At 37.6% G+C, this 20,569-nt stretch overlaps 1 protein-coding gene across 3 annotated transcripts in view; it reads left to right on the forward strand.

Annotated features, from left to right (window-relative positions):
* The window catches only part of LOC139960864 (guanine nucleotide-binding protein G(i) subunit alpha), a 49,394-nt gene that overhangs the window by 22,381 nt on the left and 6,444 nt on the right, over positions 1–20,569 (forward strand). For all 3 annotated transcript variants that reach the window (XM_071959506.1, XM_071959508.1, XM_071959505.1), the window contains exons 3-6: positions 4,901–5,042; positions 9,716–9,873; positions 12,651–12,779; positions 14,951–15,080. In XM_071959506.1, coding sequence (XP_071815607.1) covers positions 4,901–5,042; positions 9,716–9,873; positions 12,651–12,779; positions 14,951–15,080 — 559 coding nt within the window. The remainder of the gene's footprint in view (positions 1–4,900; positions 5,043–9,715; positions 9,874–12,650; positions 12,780–14,950; positions 15,081–20,569) is intronic.

A 20,569-nucleotide genomic window follows, 5' to 3' on the forward strand; every position in this document is an offset into this window, starting at 1 on the left:
ATAAAAGCAAACGTGCCAACAATGAATAGATGTAACACCTTGTAGCGGTATGATGATCAGTATGCAAGAGTTTTCTGAAGAAGGATGTTCAACGTTCTAGGCTAGAGAGTACTGTAGGTGAGAAATGAACTTGAGCAAACCATAAACAGTAAACGGCAAGAAAGATCTCATCACTAAACACTGAAAAGAAGAAACAAGGAACCAATGTAACTTATTGTAGATTGGTGCTGCTCTGTTCTTCAAGCAGAGCTAATGTCCTAAGGTTTGCTTCATATAATAGTGTCTGAGTGTGTAGGCTTACCAGCAAATTGTGAAAAACTACAATACTGAAATACAGTTTAACCAAAATGTTGTGTTGGATTTGATTATATACTTTAATCTACTATGAACAAGTACTGGGGGGGGGGGGGAGGGGGAGATGAAAATAATGACAGTTAAGGTGAGGAGGAAAAAACCAAACAACAACAAAACCAAACAACAACAATAATAAAGTTGCCACAAGGTACTGTAGGCATGCAATTAGAAACCCATTATACTGTAGCATGATGTGTAATCATACAAAATCTGGTAGAAAAAACCCTGAAAAGTAAGTTAGATAGCTTTTCATTAGCTACACTACTTCAGTGCAGTAATTTGTCTTCGTAGTAGAGGAAGATGATTGAGGATGTCTCATTAATGCCTCTCAAGAATCCAATTATTTTCAGTTTCTTTTGTAATGAAGTTGAGACCTTACTTAGGCATTATCTTGTTAATGATTGAACCAGCTAATCACACAAAAGACGTCTTTCATCGTCATAGTAATTGCCCTAAACGACAAGTAATTGCAGTTTTTGGAGTGTTTTTGGCTTTCTTTTTTTCGCCCGCCCTCTGTTTACCGTAAGATAAACATTTTGAATGTTAATGCCATGGCATGTACTATTAATTAAAATCATGTTTAATAATATATATTTTATACTGTAGTGCTCATGACAGTATATTGCAGTATAAGAATATAAAGGAAGAAGGCATACAGTGCAGGGTAAGGTTTCTAAGAAGACGTGTTAGAAAGAGTGACGCACACAGTGTATATACTGTAGGACTTACATGACTGAACAGAAGACAATTGAACACAAGTTTGCGATATTCTGTAAATATGCACTTTGTAACTTAGGAGTTTCTCTATGTACGACTGGTGTGGGAGGTGCAATCCATTTTTAAGCAATTGTACAGTTGTGTGGAACATGCAGTATTGCAGTACTGTACTTGTGCCAAGTTTCTGCTTAAAAATTCTAGATATCCTTATATTTATTGAAGTTATTGAAATTCATGACAAAGTTTTGCATAATTTACAGGGGACTGTTCACTGTATAGTGAAATTCATGACAAAACTTTGCATAATTTACAGGGGACTGTATAGTGAAAATGTTCCCTAAGAAATGAAATTGAGAAAAGACGCAGAACTTTGCATTTGATACCGCAATAGTGTCAGTCTAGTCAGGTCAGCGACAGTATTCTGTTAAATTCAACATTGTGGCATTAAAAAGATGACTTTTCTGCATTTATTGGTAGTCTATGTGACATTAAAAAAATATGCCATAGAGCTCTGCAAATTTATGCAATACTACCAGTTATCTGTTTGATCTAGTAAATAGCATTTTCCCCAATGCTGTATACAGTTTGTCATCGGTAGCAGATCTAAACAACTTGAGAAATGCCATCTGCTTTGGTGGAAGGGATCAGTTGTGACCAAGCCTCATAAGAAACAGTGTGAAAGTTGACTTGACCTTATTACTGTCGCTAAATTACCATATTCAAATAGATACAGCACTCAGTGGGACACCTGTCTACATACTGCGTGAAGTACCAACGTACATGCGGATTCTGTATAAACCTTATCAGGAGACAGACCGAAGACTCCTGTACAGTACAGAACAACTGTCAAGCAATTTTCAACTCAGTTGTCAGTAGTATACCGTACATTTCCGAAAATTAACTGCTGCAACAGCCCGGAATCAGTTATTACTTCTAATTTCACGTTTCAGTTGCCTTTTTGCATCGACACCACTTGGGAGGTGCTGGTTGTTGAACATTGTCAGTCTGATAGCGGAGTGTATGTGACAGATTTGAGTTTGCTAATACCGGAGTGGCGGTGTCGTACTGTACATGTCTCTCCCTCTAGGGACAGTGAAACTTTAATTGGACAGTTTAGTTGCCTGCAGAGAAGTGTGACTGTGCAAACCCATTTTACCATATATATATATATATAGACAGTAGAGTAGTATCTATGGCAAATGTGGATAGCGTTTTTAATGGTAGGATTCAACGTTAGGTAGTTTTAGAAGTATGGCATAGCTATATTGGTGGTACGGTAGGATTCAAATTTTGATAATTATGATGCTCGACATCAGTCACGATTAAAATGTCAGGTAATAAAAATTCAGCTCTTGAATTTTGCGCTTTTTGAATTATTCATTTTAGTTGATGAAATTTGTAATTTTGTAATATTGTTTATGTAATAAATATACCCTAAATGCTGTACAGTTTCTGGATTTTTCTACTGTCAAAGTGCAAATTCTTTTGAACAATGCATTATGTACCCAATAGGTTAAAAGAGTTGCTTACTCCTACAGAACAGTAGTTGCTCAACAACTCACCTTCCCCACCTTGTACACATGTATACACCAGTACCGTACAGTACTTCCCTCTGTGTACAAAATTAAGTGAGCTGTTCATTAACCTAACATATGAGGCAACAATGGGGAACGTTTCCATTTTTGATGCAGGTTGCATGTCTTCACATTATGGAAACAAAGCAAGCCTGACATTTAATTTTTAGGCCCCTTCTCCGTCAGCATAATCACTGTATATAAACATATTCTGTACGCCCAGTCAAAGGTTCAGTAAATTTTATGCAAAAAGTTTCAAGAAGTTTCTTAGGTTCATTCCCCATGTGAGTTATTGTGAACTGCACCACTTATACAGACGAGGAGGAATCATAAAATAGGGGAAAAGGAGAGGACGCAAAAATCAAAGTAAAATAGAAGCTTTCTTTTTACCCTTTAATCAGGTGAAGAGACGAAATGACAACTTTGTCAAAAACGCAGTCTTTACTATGTGTTTACACTGCTGCTTTTTCATGTAATGTCTAATTTTATTTCTGTGAATTTCACAGGAAACCCTGACACAAGTAATTCCTGATGGGATTTGAGACAAATTCTAGCTCCTCTCTACTGGGACAATTCTAGAGAGAGATTTCTTCTGGATTAGATGTGAAGGATTTAAGCTCTTTCCACGAAATAATTACAAAACACCATTTGGGAGCAAAAGCCGCATAATTTGAAGCCTGAGCTGTAATATTTTATAAACAAGGAATGTGAATCACACTGCTCTGCCTGTTGCAACTGTAGATTCACATCATAAAATTTAAAGCAATTCAAGAAGGAAGAAATTTCCTACAAAATAATTACACCTACTTGGTTTTAATTTGTTTCCCCCCCCCCCCCCCCCTTCTCTCAATTGTGGATCTGAAGTTAAAGCCACCTACTGCTGGCTTTTTCACTTATTTGCCATCTGCCTGGTACGGAACTATTTTTACACTGTTGAATGCAAATTAAGTTTGTGCAGAATTGCACATCTAATGCCAATTCACAAGCCGCCTGTATCATAGACTAAAAGAATTCGCATCGCAATAACTTGGCCTAGGCAGGTGCATGTTGACACTTTTCGTATTTCGTCATCTCTTTTAAGTCAACATGTTAATAACTCTCTCCTCACGAGATGAGCAGAGCCGGAATAATCAATGAGTTTTTTACCTTGTTACCCTGGTGATGAATCCGGAAAGTTTGTCAGGGACTCATCTGACTGCGAAGGAGTAAATTGAACGAACTGCTCACGTTGCATGCAGTTTTGTATGAGGAAGAAGGAGACATCACTGTTTCACTCTATTATTGTACTGTACATGGCATGTGTCAATGGTGAAATATTGAAGTATATAGCAAAAAGAGCTCAGATAGGAAAACATATATGAGGTTTTATACAGTTAGTCAAATGACCTTTGAATGAATGCGATTATTTTCGTGATATTTGCAAGTCAAAGTGGCTGTGCCAGGCAGTCATTTATGAGTTTTTGACCTTTTGTTGAACATGAAAGAAAATGTCCATGTGATGGAATAACAAATATCCATCCAATTTCTGTGGATTCAGAACTTCATTGCCCTAATTTCTTGTTGCAGTTTTACATACTTACATACATTTCAATAGTTTTTGTTTAGTTGAGGGGGGGGAAAAATGCCTATGTCATTTCCAGAGAAGTTTTGTTACATTATTAATGAAATTGTATAGTGATTTGTGTTGAAATCAAATCAAATCAAATTTGCTGAATATTCTATAGCAGCTGACAGTATGACTGTTTTCAAGTTTCACAAGAACAGGCCTCATCAACCCACATTTTATGTAAAGTCACTTCTAATTTTTTCTCTCTTTGGTGTATTCTCAATTTCTTCTGTCCTACAATTTAAAGAGAGAAGGGGCTGAAGTTACTGACGACACCGAATTAGCAAGTTGCCATAGCAACCTGTACAGTTTTCTTGCCTGTCATGCTTTTACCTCCATTTCCTCTCCCACATCGCCTCCCACATTCCATCAATATCTCTCCCATGTGACCCTTGCCATGTCCTCTACTGCATCCACTCCCATTTTCTCTTTAGCTTCCAAAAGGCGGTTTTTTATATCCCCTTTTCGGCCGGTCTATACCCCTGCCACTTTTGAATGGCTATGTTTGGTGCTCTTTTCACGGTTCATATCAATTTCTGATATTAACAGAGTACTGGTGTACAGTATGTCTGCAAAATGTTTAAAAAGAGGGAGAGTCAAGTTACAATTTGTACTAATTTTGTATCCTTGTTTTTGTTTGAATCGACAGAATCATCCATGAAGAAGGCTATTCAGAAGAAGATTGTAAGCAGTATAAGCCAGTGGTCTACAGTAACACAATCCAATCAATGATTGCCATCATCAGAGCCATGGGCTCCCTCAAAATTGACTTTGGAGACAGCGAGAGAGCGGTAAGCCCAAGTGTAATTTAACAGAATCCGTCCGCAGGGCAAATTTTTTCTTTCGACGATCTTCCGGGACGGCCTTAATTTTTCCGTTCGGTAGACTAACGTCAGCTTTGGCAGTTATCTGGCGGACAACAAGTTGTTTACATCAGTTCCAGAAATTGTAACTTAAATCCCTCCCAGATAGGTATTAAAAATATAAATTGGTTCCATCCTCCATCACTTTGGAGATATTGAATTAAAGAAGTTGGTGGGCCCTATGATTCAACCCAAAGGGGAGTTTAATGGCCCAAAGCTGGTGACATTCTTGACGTCTTTTCAACAAACTGACCACTTTGTACACATTTGCTACATTTATTTTGCTACATTTTTTTGGGTCAATTGATTTTTGCCGTTTAGGCAAAAGGCGAGAAAAATTCCTTAAGAATTTCCATTGTGTCCACATGAGCTTCTGAAGGGGACTAATATCTTCACTACCATTCTATGAATCTATTCGTTGAATCTATTCTGGTTTTTTTTACCAGTTGTAGCAAGTTTCATTCCCAAAGTTTACATCACAACTTTGTTAATATGCAAACCAGTTAAGCTCTGGAAAAGAAATGCCAAACATTTTTACTTTGTGTAAATGACAGACTGGAGTTTAATAGTACTGTATGCTTCAGTGTATAAAAGATGGCTACATGTACAACCTTGGATACCTGTAGCAATTTTGCCCAGCTTCCATAGCATTTAGCAATGAGACACCCGTATACATTAGTTCCGATACATTGCAAAATTATATATCGATTCAGCGTTTTGAATCATGTATCGGCGACCACCGTGTGAAACTGATTAAATTTTTGAAGCACTTTGGGCTATTCTTTTTTTTTTTCGCTGAGTCATACTGTAAGTAGCTAGTGAGTCACCTGCATGATGTCTCCTGGTGCCCCCTCTAACAGTTAACATCTCTGCAATTTTGGGCATTACTTCAGTTGATCATAAAGCTCGCATCAATGATCTCTGCAAACACTAGGAGGATGAACTTATGAACTCCCAGTGAGAAGGTTGTGTATGAATTAGTGCATGAACAGTACTGCTATATAGCAATTATTTTAGTGGACATGGCTAGTTTTTAGTGAAACTACCAATTTTTTCTGCTTCCAAAGCAATTTTTGAAAATAGCTTCCTCCAATATATATATATAACTGTTAGCAGCTTTATTGTGTACTTTTGGTATAATATAGTAGGTTTCTGTTTCTGAACAATGCGCCCAACTGCACAAAAGGTTTACGACGTCACAGACTACGTCACAGACATTCTAGTACCATTACAAGCTATGGATTTTTACAATGGTTTATTACAACAGCTATGGCCATAACATGTAGACTTGCATTGTTTCCAGAATCAGTCTCTGAAATTGAATTCCAAAATTGTTTGCAAGGTTAAAGGACCTCTTCAATGGCTTTGGATGTATCCTGACTATGCATATTGAGTGGAACTGATTTGTTAAGTTGTTAAAAAATGGTCTCCAAAGTCATTGATTGCCCTTGGAAAGATTTTAGCAATGTTGAATAGGCCGGCCAATTGTAATGTAATACAGTCTAGGCTACTGTTCAGTACACTGTGTGGTGTCAGTATAAAGGTAAATCTTGCCTTCTTTGTCCAGACAACAATAACAACAAACTTTCATTCTTTAACCTTAGACTCTTTTCATCACCGTGGATGATAAGTCTGTGAGTTGTGTTTGGAATGGTTTCCAAATTTACCTCCAATACTTCAAATGGGTGTTGAATTGTACACACCCCTTTTTTGTGGGAAGTCCCATGTTCCAGCAACATTTCTCTTACAGTCCTAGGTCCAGTAGCATCAAGGCGTTAAAGCTTCATAATTCTGAATATGGGTAACAGTATGTTAGCTTCCCTGTGATCATGGGTTAATCGTGATAAAATTCGGTCCGCAAGTTTGTCATTTCTTTTACATTTTTCGGACGACTGTTTAGGTCGTCGTACCGAAAGGTCAAAAACGAAAACGACGGACCGAATGCTTGTGCCAAGTCTTTCTTGTCACTATGGTATATATATATAGATCTATCTGAATCTACTTGGGAAATGTATGTCATTGCCGGAGTGTAAATATTAGATGGTAACATTGGTAATTACAGGAAGTCAATGACAAGCACTGACATATCAGAATTATCGCCTCCTTCAAGATAGTTCAGCTTTGACAACGGGTAATGTACTTTATCTTACGGCTTGGCTTGTAAAAGTTTAGCTCCATAAATGCCCTTTGAAAGGAATCTGTTTGAACATGTGGTGGAGGTTGCTATTAGGAGACAGGTCTTTTAATTACTAAGTCTGCATTGCCAAATTGAAAGCAATCAATATGTTGACGTTCTGCGGGGCAATTTTGTTAAAGATTTTGTTTCTGGTCGTCCGTTGAACGACCGTCTGATCTCTTCCCTCCTGGTTTTCTTAAAAGCAAATTTGGTGTTCCAAAGAAGAAAAGGTAACAAAATATATAACAAAGAATGATCAGTATGTACAATGCAGGAAAGATGTGTAGGTTTTGTGAACAGAACGTTAGCTTTGTGCCGAAAAATTTACCATTGGGACACAACATAGACTTTTAACCACTATCTATATCTCTAAAGTGATGGAGGGTGATACCAATTTATCATTTTTTCCTGTTTGGGATAAATTGTGACATTTAGTACAATGCAGTCAGAATTTGATGTAACCAACAAGTGGTCCTCCGGACAACCTCGAAAGCCGATTTTGCTCGTCCAAACAGGAATTGGTGGTCTCTGATCACCGGAGGACCATTAAAACTTTGCCCTTTACTGTACTCACTGACATATTACAGGATTGTCATTTACACACTGGTACAGTGGTTGAGCTGCAGCAATGCAAGTTAGAGAGTGTCTGGCTTGGATTGAAACAATCTATAATTTCTCAGTCGATATTTAGTACTCCAATAACTTGAAAAGTTCAATTTTCTGGAACAATAGAATTTGTCATTGTAGTACTTTAAGCCTTATGACTCACTTGCTTCACTTGCCACGTACAGTAATTTACAATTTAACATTGCTGACGAACACACCCCGTGACACATTGATTGTAAAGCATTTCATTCAAACCTAGCAAGGTTCATCAGAGTACCTGCACTTTGCGTGTTAAGTTACGTAGCCATGTATCCGCTTTCACTCGAATAGGTATACATGTTTATAAGATTCACCTAGTGAGTGCAAGAACTCTATCGTTATATATGTGGAGTTTGTAAAAGGTGAAAGACTTCAAACCTGTAGAGTGTGGACATAATAATTTTGCAATTGTAAAGCTGCAGGGTCTGATGTTAGTTTGCAAGAATTTTGCTCTCAACAAAGGTCAAAGTTTAAACATCTTACTATATGGTACAGTGTTATACTGTATTTAAGCATCTGGCAATGAAGCACTTTGCCTGTTGGGTTTCTGGTTCAATGTACTTTACTGTACAGCAACACCTGTAAAGTACATTTGTTATAAAATAGGGGAAGCCTAACTGTATAGTACTGTACAGTTCTGTAGGTGAGCACCCTTGAAAATAACAGACTCTCTCGCCCAACCATCTGACTTGACGTTAATGCATAAAAAACCAATAATAAAAGTGCTTGCTCCAGTGTAATTTACATGATGGTAATCTTACGTTAACTTTAAGATGCGAAGGACAACCATCTGTCCATTTAAGGAATTGACAGGTGAAGGGTAGTCTGCTTACAGTCTGAATGCTTACTTTCATGCTTTCACACTAGACTAGTTGAATGGAAAAACAATTTATATTGTAACGCACCGTACCGTACTGTGTGTCCATCATTACTGTGTATGTACAGTATGTATTCTGGTAGTTACACGAGTACACAATTCCAGAGCATTTCCTGTCAGCTATTTACAGAATTTAATATATTTGATGATAATTATTAATTATTTATAACTATTTTACAGATTTTTAGGGATAAATAAGATGGTTTTTAGCATCCATGACCTCTTGGTGTACCTATGTGTAATCAGAAACATTCTTCTCAGTCTTGTGGACTGTACAGTACTGCATTGGAAAAGTTATATACTGTTAGAAGCCCCTCAGAATGAGGCATGATACATCATACAGTACTGTACCTACAGTGCATGTGATAACTTGGCTAGTTTCTTCCTTTTCTTACATTACATTATAATACTTGTAAAACAGAGAAAATTGTGTGAAATGTTGTGTGACTGATATTGAAGTTAGACTGTATGGAAGCAAGAATTGGTTTAATAGGCCTTTAGGACAAGTGGAATTTTAATGGTGGGGATAGAAATTGCAATTACACCGTTCAGTTTCAACATGTTGATATCGACAGATGTGATGATTACTACAGTACATTAATTCTGATCAAATTGGCGTCGTCGCAAAACGGAGAAATTTTCTCATCTCATTCATTTGATGTTCTCTTTGTACAGTACAGTATTGCTGTATGGAATGATTCATACAGCTGTACCCTTGTAGGAACTGAAGGAACAGCTTACAACTAGTGGAAAAACTGTGTGACAAAATGACTACAGTGTACATTGTGCTGTAGTATATCCACGCCCCCACTGTACTATCTGGTTGTCATCTCGTAGATGAGATTGTGGCAAAGAGACCGCTCTCAATTAATTTTTTGCACAATTTTGTATATCTGCTTACAGGACGATGCAAGGCAACTTTTTGCACTGGCTGGTCAAGCAGAAGATGGTGAACTTAGTCCCGAGTTAGCTGGAGTCATGAAGCGGTTATGGGCAGACTCCGGAGTTCAAGGATGCTTCAGTAGAGCAAGGGAGTATCAGCTTAACGACTCAGCTTCATAGTAAGTATCATTTATCCTCCTTGGATCGCCCCCCCTCATTCCTCTTGTTCTCCCACCCCACCCCTCCCCCTTCTCCCCTACCAGTCACCTCCACCAAGAAGCTCTGTATTTATATTCAAACCCCTTTATTACCAAACTTAGCTGTTCATCAAAGTTGCTTCCGAGATGCAGTATTTTAAAGAGTCCATAGGATACTAATGGTGGATTTTTTTAATTTCCTGAACGTAAGTGTAAGTCTGTTTGAGCTTAAATGACCATTGAAGTTTCTACTTGATCCTAATTTTTTTCCCCACGTAAAAATGTCACCTCATTCTGTCATCAGTCGATCGTTTTTATCTTCATCATCACCAGCCCGACATTTTATATTCTCACTCTATGAAATTGAAAGCTCATCGATGCCTGCTGCACTGCAAATGCAGTCACCGTGGTAACCGAATAGATTTGCCATTTGCACTGATGTTGTGTCTTTCAAGGATGGTAAACTACAGCCTCAGAGGATGGCATTTATAAGTGATTAACAATTGATGGTTGTTCAGATCATCCCTGCTCCATTTATACTGTACTAATGCCTTTAACGGTCGGTTTGCTCGTCGCCTCGTTCTCCGACAATAAATTAAGTCTTTAGGTGTTACCAAAGCTCTCAAGATCCTTTTAAGTTTGCAGAGTGTATACCACAAATTAAGTGTTCTTACTACAAATTCATACTAAAAAATATAAATTCTAATATGTCACCCTCGATGTATTTAAATATCTGCTGATATTCTCTAATTTTTCAAAGTCCAAATTTGCAGCTGTTCCGAGATCTTCTTAATTAGTAAATTATGATGAACAGTTTCAGTGCAGCATCCAAGCGTACAGGTGTTCAGTGTGTGTGTGCATATGGGGGGTGTACAGCAGTCTTATTTCTACTGTACCATTTAGATAATCTAAGGGTGACTCTTATACTGTAATCATAAAAATATTTGTTTCTTACTTTCTGGGCAGAAATGGCATCCATATGGCAGAAATTGAGATGAGTTTTCGTGCGTGTGTGTTGTGTGTATTATTCTTGAACCTGAGTTGTGGTGATGTACACGTTATTTGTGTCCCCTGTTAATATCAGAAGGAAGTAATTTAGTGTGTGGGCTGATAGTTAATGATGTACTGTACATGTTGTACTGTATGTATTGATGATGTACAGTACATGGAGTCATGGAGAGAAGGCATTACCACAGTCAGCATTGTGAGATTGGTCTGATGATGATGATGATAATGAACATTTTCTTTGGCCACTTTTGTTGGTAAAATTTTGATAAATTAGAATTAAGAATTAACATTTAAATTGTCCCACGGATTAGGGTGAAAATTAGGAAGAGTTTTTCAGGAACGAAATCATTTCCTTTATTTGTAACATTTTACTTTGTATGTTACTTGAGGAGAGTGACTTACTGTATGTGTTAAAAATGACATTTTTCGATGGGGTAAGGAGATCTGCGGAAACGCTGGCGTCTAGTTTATAGAGAAACAAAGGAAATATTGACGACAAGCTTACAATTACTTAGTCTGTGTTGATATTATCACAAAGGCCTGTTGGGGGTGGACATGGCATTGAACAGTCGATACATCAGAGTCGATAAAAGATTGTTGGATGTGAATTGGAATTTCTTCTAAAAAGTGAACATATATGACAAATTCAGTTTCGTACGCTTCATAGGCATATAGTATAGTATTGCTCTGGCTCTCTGGGTATTACAACCCTTACTGGTTGAGACATTCAGGATAAAACAGGTGATAAATGTATTTTTACCTTTTGTTTATTTTCAGAGCAAATATCTGAGATTTATCTAGCAAAGTGAAGTACAATAATTTATGATGCAGGGTTAATGGTAGTTACTCTACAAAGTTAATATATATATACTACTTGATGTGAGGCTGCTAATAGATTTATAGTCTAAACATTTCACATAGAAAGGATGACAGTGATAAATTTAATACTAAATTGGGGATAATATTTCACATTAATGACTGCTCTTGTTTGTCATAGACATGCACAGTCTTTGACTAGCAATAGATACAACAGTGTACATTACATGAAATGTACACCTAGTAGAGTACCCACACTGTACATGTGAACAGCGTGTTGATATGATCTGGTGGTTTTGTCACACAGAGCGAAGGCCGTGGCTAATCTTCATTAACAGGAATTTTGCAGGGTCATGCAACGTATTGATCCAGTGTAGATCTGATAGGAAGAGAGCAGAGCATCTGACTTCCTTATTCAATCGTTAAACGATGGAATGGTTGCACTTTGTATCTTTTGAATTTACAACATGGAAACGTGGATCAAGGTGTAACGTCCAGGTATCTTGATAATAATGGTGCACACACAGCTATAGTCATAGTGCACCACTTGTGATCATACTTGATGATCATACAAACTCATGCCTAGTTTCTAGCCTCTGTTTGTGGTCATTTTCAGTCCTTTTCATCACTGAAAAGAAACCTTCCCAGGAAAGTGAAAATGGCAATCAGTCGACAATGTCTATTGAACGTCATTTCAAAATGATGAGGGCTAAGGGAGGGGGGGAATGTTGAAGTTGTGGGGATGTGGAGGTGTGGGGGAGGGCGGGGGGCATTACAGAGAGAAGAACTAATGTCTTTGTAAAACAGTGCGTAGTGGTAAGTTTCAAATGAGAGAATATCAAAGGTTGTTGTTGTCTCTGAAGTTGAGGCCAAGATGTGTTTGTTGTTTTGCTGTATAGTGAATGACATTTCCCATGTCATGTTCCCTTCTCCAGCTACTTAAATGCCTTGGACCGTCTGTCAGCGCCTGGGTACATCCCAACACAACAAGATGTTCTAAGAACAAGAGTCAAGACGACTGGAATAGTGGAAACACACTTCACATTCAAGGAACTTCATTTTAAGTAAGTCTTTTAGTTTTTTTAAAAGAAGAAGAAGGCCAAGAAAGAAGGGGGGGGGGGGAAAGGGGAGGGAAAGAAAAACAACCCAATGAATGGTATGCAATGGTGGCTAATGGCCTTCTGGTGGATACAGCTGTAATGATACAGCTCTCTCCTTTATCATGATCAAGGAACAGGAGGAGCATCAAGTGTTGAATGTACACACGTACCTACGCAGGATCAGATCATTTATATTCCGCCCATTCAAGCGTTATCTGACCTCCCCTCAGGGCAATGCCCTCCCTCAACCTAGCAACTTGTCAATATTAATATATCGGCATTGGGAAACTGTAATTGATCACTTTTTGGATATATAACTATAGCTTTTTTTTTTAAATTTTGGGATTTTTAGTTTGTTTTTCGATACCAGTACATATATGCCACGAAAACCGGCAGCTTATGCCAATTTTATATGTAAGTTTGCATATTTGGATGTATTAATAAATGTTTAGCACCAAACTAATACATCTTACATTTGAGCGGGTCTCCTCGGCAGGCTAACTGTAGTGCAGCGCCTCATTATAACCTAGTACGTGCTCGTTAGTATTAGTAAGTCTATGGCGTGTCGCTATTACTACAGCGCTCGTTATATTATTCTTTTGCTATTCAAGATTGTAATTTTATAGGTTCCTGTTATGAGGTTATTATCTTACATGCATAGTACTTTTAAAAGGGAAGTCAGTCATTAACTTCCTACAAGGAAGGGAATGTCATGCTCCATATCATGGGAAAAATCTTTTCTTTGATCAGTTAATTTGCTTGTCATGGTTTAGACTTTTAAGCAAATCTGTGTTTGCCTATCATCTGTTATCAATTTCTCAGCTGTATATCATGATGTTTTGGTCTAAGCAAGACATGCATAGATTATGAAAGGCTAAAGCTTATGCTGCTGGAATGTTGATAGAAATTTCTGGTCATTCCCCCAGTCGAAATATATCCCTTTTTCTCCGCTTAGTTTTGCAAATTGTGGTTATTTTCTCCATACCAGCAATTTAGATTGTTGTTGTGAAATATAGTCAAGCAAGTGCAAATTTCTGTTAGCAACAGAAAGTTTCAGAGTTTTTTGTCACATGACTTCCTTTTATGGTTTCAGTACATTTTGTTTGTATTTCAAAGGATCTACTAAGTTTTCAGGATTGCTGATTCATCATTGCACAAAAAGTGATAATGAAAAGGTATATAGAAGTGTATATTCTTCATGATATACAGATGCATCTATGCTCAACTGTGATAATAAATTGGTTAGCCTTGTGAACATCTAGCACCATTCAATACATAGTATTACAATATGTAGTAGAACCAGTGCTATCAATGTGTAGCATGACAGGTGTAGCCCACGGTGGTGCCGTCAGGCGCGTAGACTTGGAGAATGTTATTCCATGGGAAATGCATCTCCTTGACCAAATTGACTCACTTCTTTCGCAGATGTCCATCACAATGAGGAACGTTTCCTATATAGACATTTGCAAACAAAGGTGTGGCTGATTGGGTGTATAGTCTTTGAATATATGCAAAAATGGCCTATCCATTTGCAAATCCTGCTGAAGATAAGCTATTAGTCGAGTCTGGTTGCCCTTCTGATTCATCATTCTCATGAATGTATTTATATGAGGTGTCAGCCTTGCAACAGTTTTTAAGTCACGCTAAAGTAATTAAGGTCAATAACGGAGGCCGTGACGGGGAGGATGGACATTATTAACTTCAAGTGTCGCCACATTCTCTTGTCGGCAAGGTGAAGACGACTTTACATTCTTCTTGATGTTGTAACCGGTGGTATCTGTCTTTGAAACATGTGGCCAATTGGCTAAGGCGTCGGACTCGTGATCCAAGGATTGCTGGTTCGATTCCTGCCTAGTTCATTACGTTGTGTCCTTGGGCAAGATGCTTTATCTCACTTGCCTCTCTCCACCCAGGGGTTAAATGGGTACCTGTGAGGTAACTTGTCATTGGGCGCAGTATATAACTGCTGCCGACTGGAGAGATTGTCTCTGGGACAGGTTATCATTGACCAGGGGTAATATAACGTCTGTAAAGCGCTTTGAGACCTATCGCTGGTATAAAGCGCTATATAAATCGAACATTATTATTATAAACATCACACATGTATTCTAAAACTCCCCTTTTCCCTTTTTCAGGATGTTCGATGTCGGAGGTCAGCGCTCAGAGAGGAAAAAGTGGATCCATTGTTTTGAGGGTGTGACAGCTATCATATTCTGTGTAGCTCTTAGTGCATATGACTTGGTCTTAGCAGAAGATGAAGAAATGGTAAAATGTTCTTGAAGTTTCTGTCACTATTGCTGTTTTAAGTTTATTTTTAATAATTTAGTACCTGGCATCACATCGCATAATGCTATGCGAAATGATCAAATTGCTAAACAACAGTCCAAAGACTGTATAGCAGTCTTTTTTTCCCCTTAAAGTTCACCACAAACCCATGGGAGTTTTATAGGATCTTTCAAACCGCTACCCAAAATTAGAACACTAAATCATTCCCGGTAACCTATTGTGACGCTTTCATGACACATTATGCATTTGAAACAGTCAGAAAGTGTTTGTTCTTCCCCCCTAAGAAGGGTACTCTCTGTGATTCTGTAAAAGCCAAACAAACACCTTTTGGAAATTTTAATGCAAGAATGTAACTTAGAAGATTTGGAAAAACAATGCTCCGAATTTGTGTCCCATTTGTCACTGCTGAATGACTGCCCAAGGTCATTCATTTTCCAATAATGCTTTCAGAATTGGATAGATGGATTTGCCATTTGAGGACTGGCTTTGTAATTCGAAATTTTCCAAAGAAAAAAAAAAACCAATCCAATTTTTAGGAATTAAAATCAGATCTGCTGTGCAAAATGGACAAAAGAACATGAATACCCTTCCAGGGTTAAAGAACAAGAAAGTAAGATAATAAGACAGAAAATTCTAGTAAGAAAGAGAGAGGCCTAGCGTCACTTTGTATTTCAGGGTTAATTGTCGTATCAGCATTGCACAGGTGTTAGACTTTAACTCCCCATGGAATTCAGGTGAATAAATCTGTTAATATTTATGAAATTTCAAAATCAATCCCTCTTACCCAGTGTAACCTACCCCCCCCCCCCCCGGTATCTAGTTTCCATAGCTTTTTGCTTTGATGCTTGACACGTTCGTCATGGATCCTAAAATGTCTTACTACTTTTCAGTAGGACAATTTACCCTCTCCTAAATCTATTTTGTGCTCAATAGATTTGATAAGACCCAAATCTCCCATATATCTCAAGGTTTTCACTACTCAGGCCATCCAAATTCCTCCTATTTACTAGCTAAATGCTGAGTCAATTTTTTTTTCTTTTGGTAGCTGAAAAAAAGAAGACGACACTTGCACTTTTTTGTTTTGGCCAGTAGACTTAAAGAAAAAATAAACATACGATATAATAAATCCTCAGTCAAAGAATCGGCATGATTTTCATGTACCTACCATCATTACCATCAGCAAGCATTATTGGGCTGTACTCATAAGCAGCCAGTACCGCAATTGATTTGTGCTGTAATTTAAGAAAATGTCAGTGAAAACTTGATTTAGGTTACTAGTTTCTTTAAGCACTTGCCCATTTCTCTTGCTAGCAAGTGGCTGATGTTGTAGGCCTGACCATATGGAGAGGGTCGCCACTCAAAAGAGATTGTGTCGCTTCTCTTTTGAAGAGAAATTCTCCATGATCATGCCACAGTGTCAGATAACAAGAGGGCAGTGGTCCAATTGGTGCTCAGACAAAGGGTGGGCTGAGGGGAGAGGAGGGACTGACTGTACAGTGCTGCATTGTTATCACGGAGATAGCAACATTGTTCTAACCCTAACCCTGTCAAAGCAGCATTTGACGTTGAATGTCATGTTTTCTATGTGTCATTGTCCCGTTGCTATGCAACTCTGTAGTGTAAACCTGTTTGCAAATAATCAAGACAACGTTTCAGATAATCAAGGAAATTTGTAGTCGATTTAAAGTGTTTGTTTTGAGGCTTGTTTGATAAACACTGACGTGGCAGTCATCAAGGAGGCTTATTTTTCAGGAAGGAAAGGAATCTTCAATAATTCACTAAGTAGCTACGTTTTTTGAGAGAAAAACAGAAAATTGCTCGGGGGGTTTATAAATCTGAGAAGAATCCTGAAAAACACTTTGATGAATGCATGACAAGTTATGTAAAATTTCTGCGAAGTAGCAATCAATTCTGAAAGCTTCATGGGAGTTTATTCACAGAAGGCACTTAGATACAGGTACCATGCAATTGTTCCCTGAAAGCAACATGTTTTGATATTTCATTGATAACAAAATAATTTCCTTAAATTAAAGATGTAAAGCTCAGAATGCATGAGTATTGCTGTGATAACTGAGATCACACACGTTGTGTGAATTTCTTGTAGCCTACAAACAAAATACAACTGCCATCAAAGTCCATTGAAAGTGCCATATACACTTCTTGTTGGTTATGTATTTTTTTTTCATACTGTAAAAATTTCAGACTCTGGAAGGGCGGGGGGTTGAGGGAGGGGAGCTATGCAAAGTTTTCTTCAGGAGCATGGGGGAATGGGAAGTGGAATGGGAGGAGAACACACAACTTCTTTCATAGCATTTTCCTATTCAATTTTATCTACAACAAATGAACAGCTGTTTAGGTATATATCAATGTTTTGTTTGTTTTGTGGAACAATGACTGAAGTGTCAGTGGCTGGGGAAAAGGAAGATTGTGTTAGGATGATTAGACGAGGAAAAAAGAATTGGACTTTATAGCACAATAAGAAACGAAGGGTAAGAGAATAAAAGCCGCGGTGTTAAACATTTCCCGAAAGGCAATGAGGGCGGTATTGAAAAACTTAGCATGCGTAGACTTTGGATGTGTGACCAGATTTCTTCACTTTGGCTTTAGTACAACGTTTCTGTATACTGTTGTGTTGGACGAATCTAACCTTAATTGTACATTACAAGGTCGGTTAGAGACTCCATAGTTTTCCCTTTCTGGAAACCAAAAATGAAAGAAGAAGAAAAAGGAAGCTAAAAAAATAAACCTACTTACACTTTCCAGTGTGGGCTTGAATCTTCCAATCTTTAGGCAAATGAGGCAAATACCCTGAAAGACTAATGTAGCATTACGTAGTGAACGAAACCTAATGTAGCAGAGGATGTTTATAGCATCGATGATTCGGTCAAGTCTGTTGTTGAGTCATTTACACTCAATTTTCCACATACTGTGCACACACATTCAGCATCAGCCCATAAAACATGGAAGTGTACAGCTTGCAGTAGTACTCTATAATCGGATCTGCTGTTTGACCTCTAGTAGGGATAGAATGCTGATGTCTTCTATTTAGTCGACAGCTCATATTAATAACAACATTAGCCCTGTGATTGTCTGAAGCGAAACTAAATCTTGACGAACTTCCTTTATCCTGCTTTTCAGATTCTCATTGTGTTCTAATGGAACAAATACAGTAGAGTTTCACAATATAGGGAAGTTGCCTTTTGTTTGATGAAATCAAAACACACTTTTAAAAAGTCCTTACCTTTCATCTGAAAGTGTTGTCTTACAAGTGTCTCTTACAATAATTGTCAACCTGATCAATCAGAAGTTTGTTGATAAATAAAAACTGACATTTCGGAAGGAGTAGATATCTTTTTTTAGTAGGTTATGTCATGACGATTATTTTCTTTCAAATGTTTCACAACCTTTTGGATATCAATCAGAATTTTGCAGCCCAATTCCTTTCAGGTCAAATCCTGTGCTAGTTTTGCCTTTTGGTGTCAACCTCCTAATATATCTATATGAAATATTTGTCTGTGATATTAATATTTTTCATAAATTTGGGATGCAATATTGACTCAGTTTCCACTTTGTAATAGCAGAATGACTATATTGACTGTTAAAGTAATGATTTACAAGGCCTCAGTGAAAACAGCTTTTCACTTTTCTACGAATGATCTATCAAATAATCGTTTGCTCCATCAGACAATTCAGTGAAATATAATGTAACCTGATAGTACTGTATTTGACACCTCTGTGTATATATCTTAATAGCAATTAGTATAACAATTTATGTGTGCAGCAGATGTTTCATGGAATTAAAACTCAACCTTTTTCATTCTTCACATCAAATCCGTAAATCAGCAGTGACAGAGAGAGAGAGAGATTAGATTATCTGGGCTAATTACAGGCTTTTATCAAAATATTTATCATCTTGTGGCTTGCGGGAGAAGTGAGGGTTTCCAAGTAAAGGGATATTCAGCATTCAGCTCTCTCTTGAGCAGTAGCTTGATTTTGGTCGATAAAGCAGTCTCTGACTACTGTACAGTAGTTTACGTACAGTAACCTAGAAGCGTGACTTGCAATATAATAAGAGATGATTAAACTTAGAGACCCTCCCATTTTTGTTTTTACTTTTTCTTTATATTTTTTTTATAGCAAATGAACATTTATTAGATATCCTTATAAATCATTCCCCACAAAATTTCAAGTACTAAACCCAGAAACACTCTTTAAAAAGAAAATGTTCTTAAATACAGTATATATATATATATATATATATTTTTATGATAGTATTCACAGATATGATACTGTTTGCGACTGTGTCACATGACCTGACCAAGAACTATAACATGGACATGCACAGTACAGCATAATGTAAATAGGTTTCTTGTGTCTCTTGTGAGTGGTGAACAACATTTCTCAATGTGCTACCCAATAGTCGTCCTTTATAACCTCCGTTCTAGACCTGCGTGGTGAGCATTACAGTACTCGATATTAAGTAACATTGAATGTTGGATGCTGTGACTTTACATAGTCTGTCCACTGGATTATTCGTTCTTAATTTGATGTCGACAGATTTGTTACCAGACATATTTCTATATCGGGGGGTGGGGGGGGATTCTACATTTTATAGCATGACAGTAAAGTGGCATTGTACTTTGAAGATATCTTCTTAATCTTTCTCTTCAACTATACGCAGTCATTATTAAAGTCTGAACACGGTGAAAGCTTGCGGGTTCCATTAGTGTATGAATTAGCCGACGTTGAAGACAAAAGAGAGCATACCCGGTCGGACTGGAGTGTTTTTCACCATGTATTTAAAATGTAGGAACATGAGGCACACGAAAATAAATAAACGATTGGCTTCCTGGCTAAATTTTCACCACACACATCAAAAACTGAGAGCAGCGAAAGTTTGAAGGAGAAATTTCCAATGCTGGTTTTAATACAGTACGTTACGTCAGTCTTCCAGATGTGGTGAAACCTAGCATGTCACTGTAAATTTTGTAATCTAGCCCTGATTTCAGCTTTAATATGAACTGCAAACTGAAGCAAGCTCCTCGCGTCCATCAACTTTTGCTTTTAGCAGATTAGTCATCGAGCCAGCCTGCCAAAAAAATCGCGGGGCAAAAAGTATGTAAATGCTTGACAAGTCGTTTTGAGACTGATGAATTCAGCCCCAACAGCTCTTAGGTAATTTGTAGATTTTGGTTGGTTCATGCTCTTCAGCCTATGGCTTGGAATACATTCAAATCATAACGGTGAATGTAAATTGTAAAACATTGTGAAAATATGAAGGTCTCGTCTCGTCACTGTACATTACTGAAGTCCCAACGTACGTATTTGCGGATCTGAGAGAAATGCTTCACGGTCGAACCTTTCATTTTAGTCTGTCATTAAGTTCCAAGACACTTTAGATGTGATACAGCTGTCAAGCTCTGTTTAGAAAAAAAGAAAAAAAATTGAAGCCAATTTTTTTTCTTTAT

The sequence above is a fragment of the Apostichopus japonicus genome, chromosome 20 (genome assembly GCF_037975245.1).
Source record: "Apostichopus japonicus isolate 1M-3 chromosome 20, ASM3797524v1, whole genome shotgun sequence".
Classification (NCBI taxonomy): domain Eukaryota; kingdom Metazoa; phylum Echinodermata; class Holothuroidea; order Aspidochirotida; family Stichopodidae; genus Apostichopus; species Apostichopus japonicus.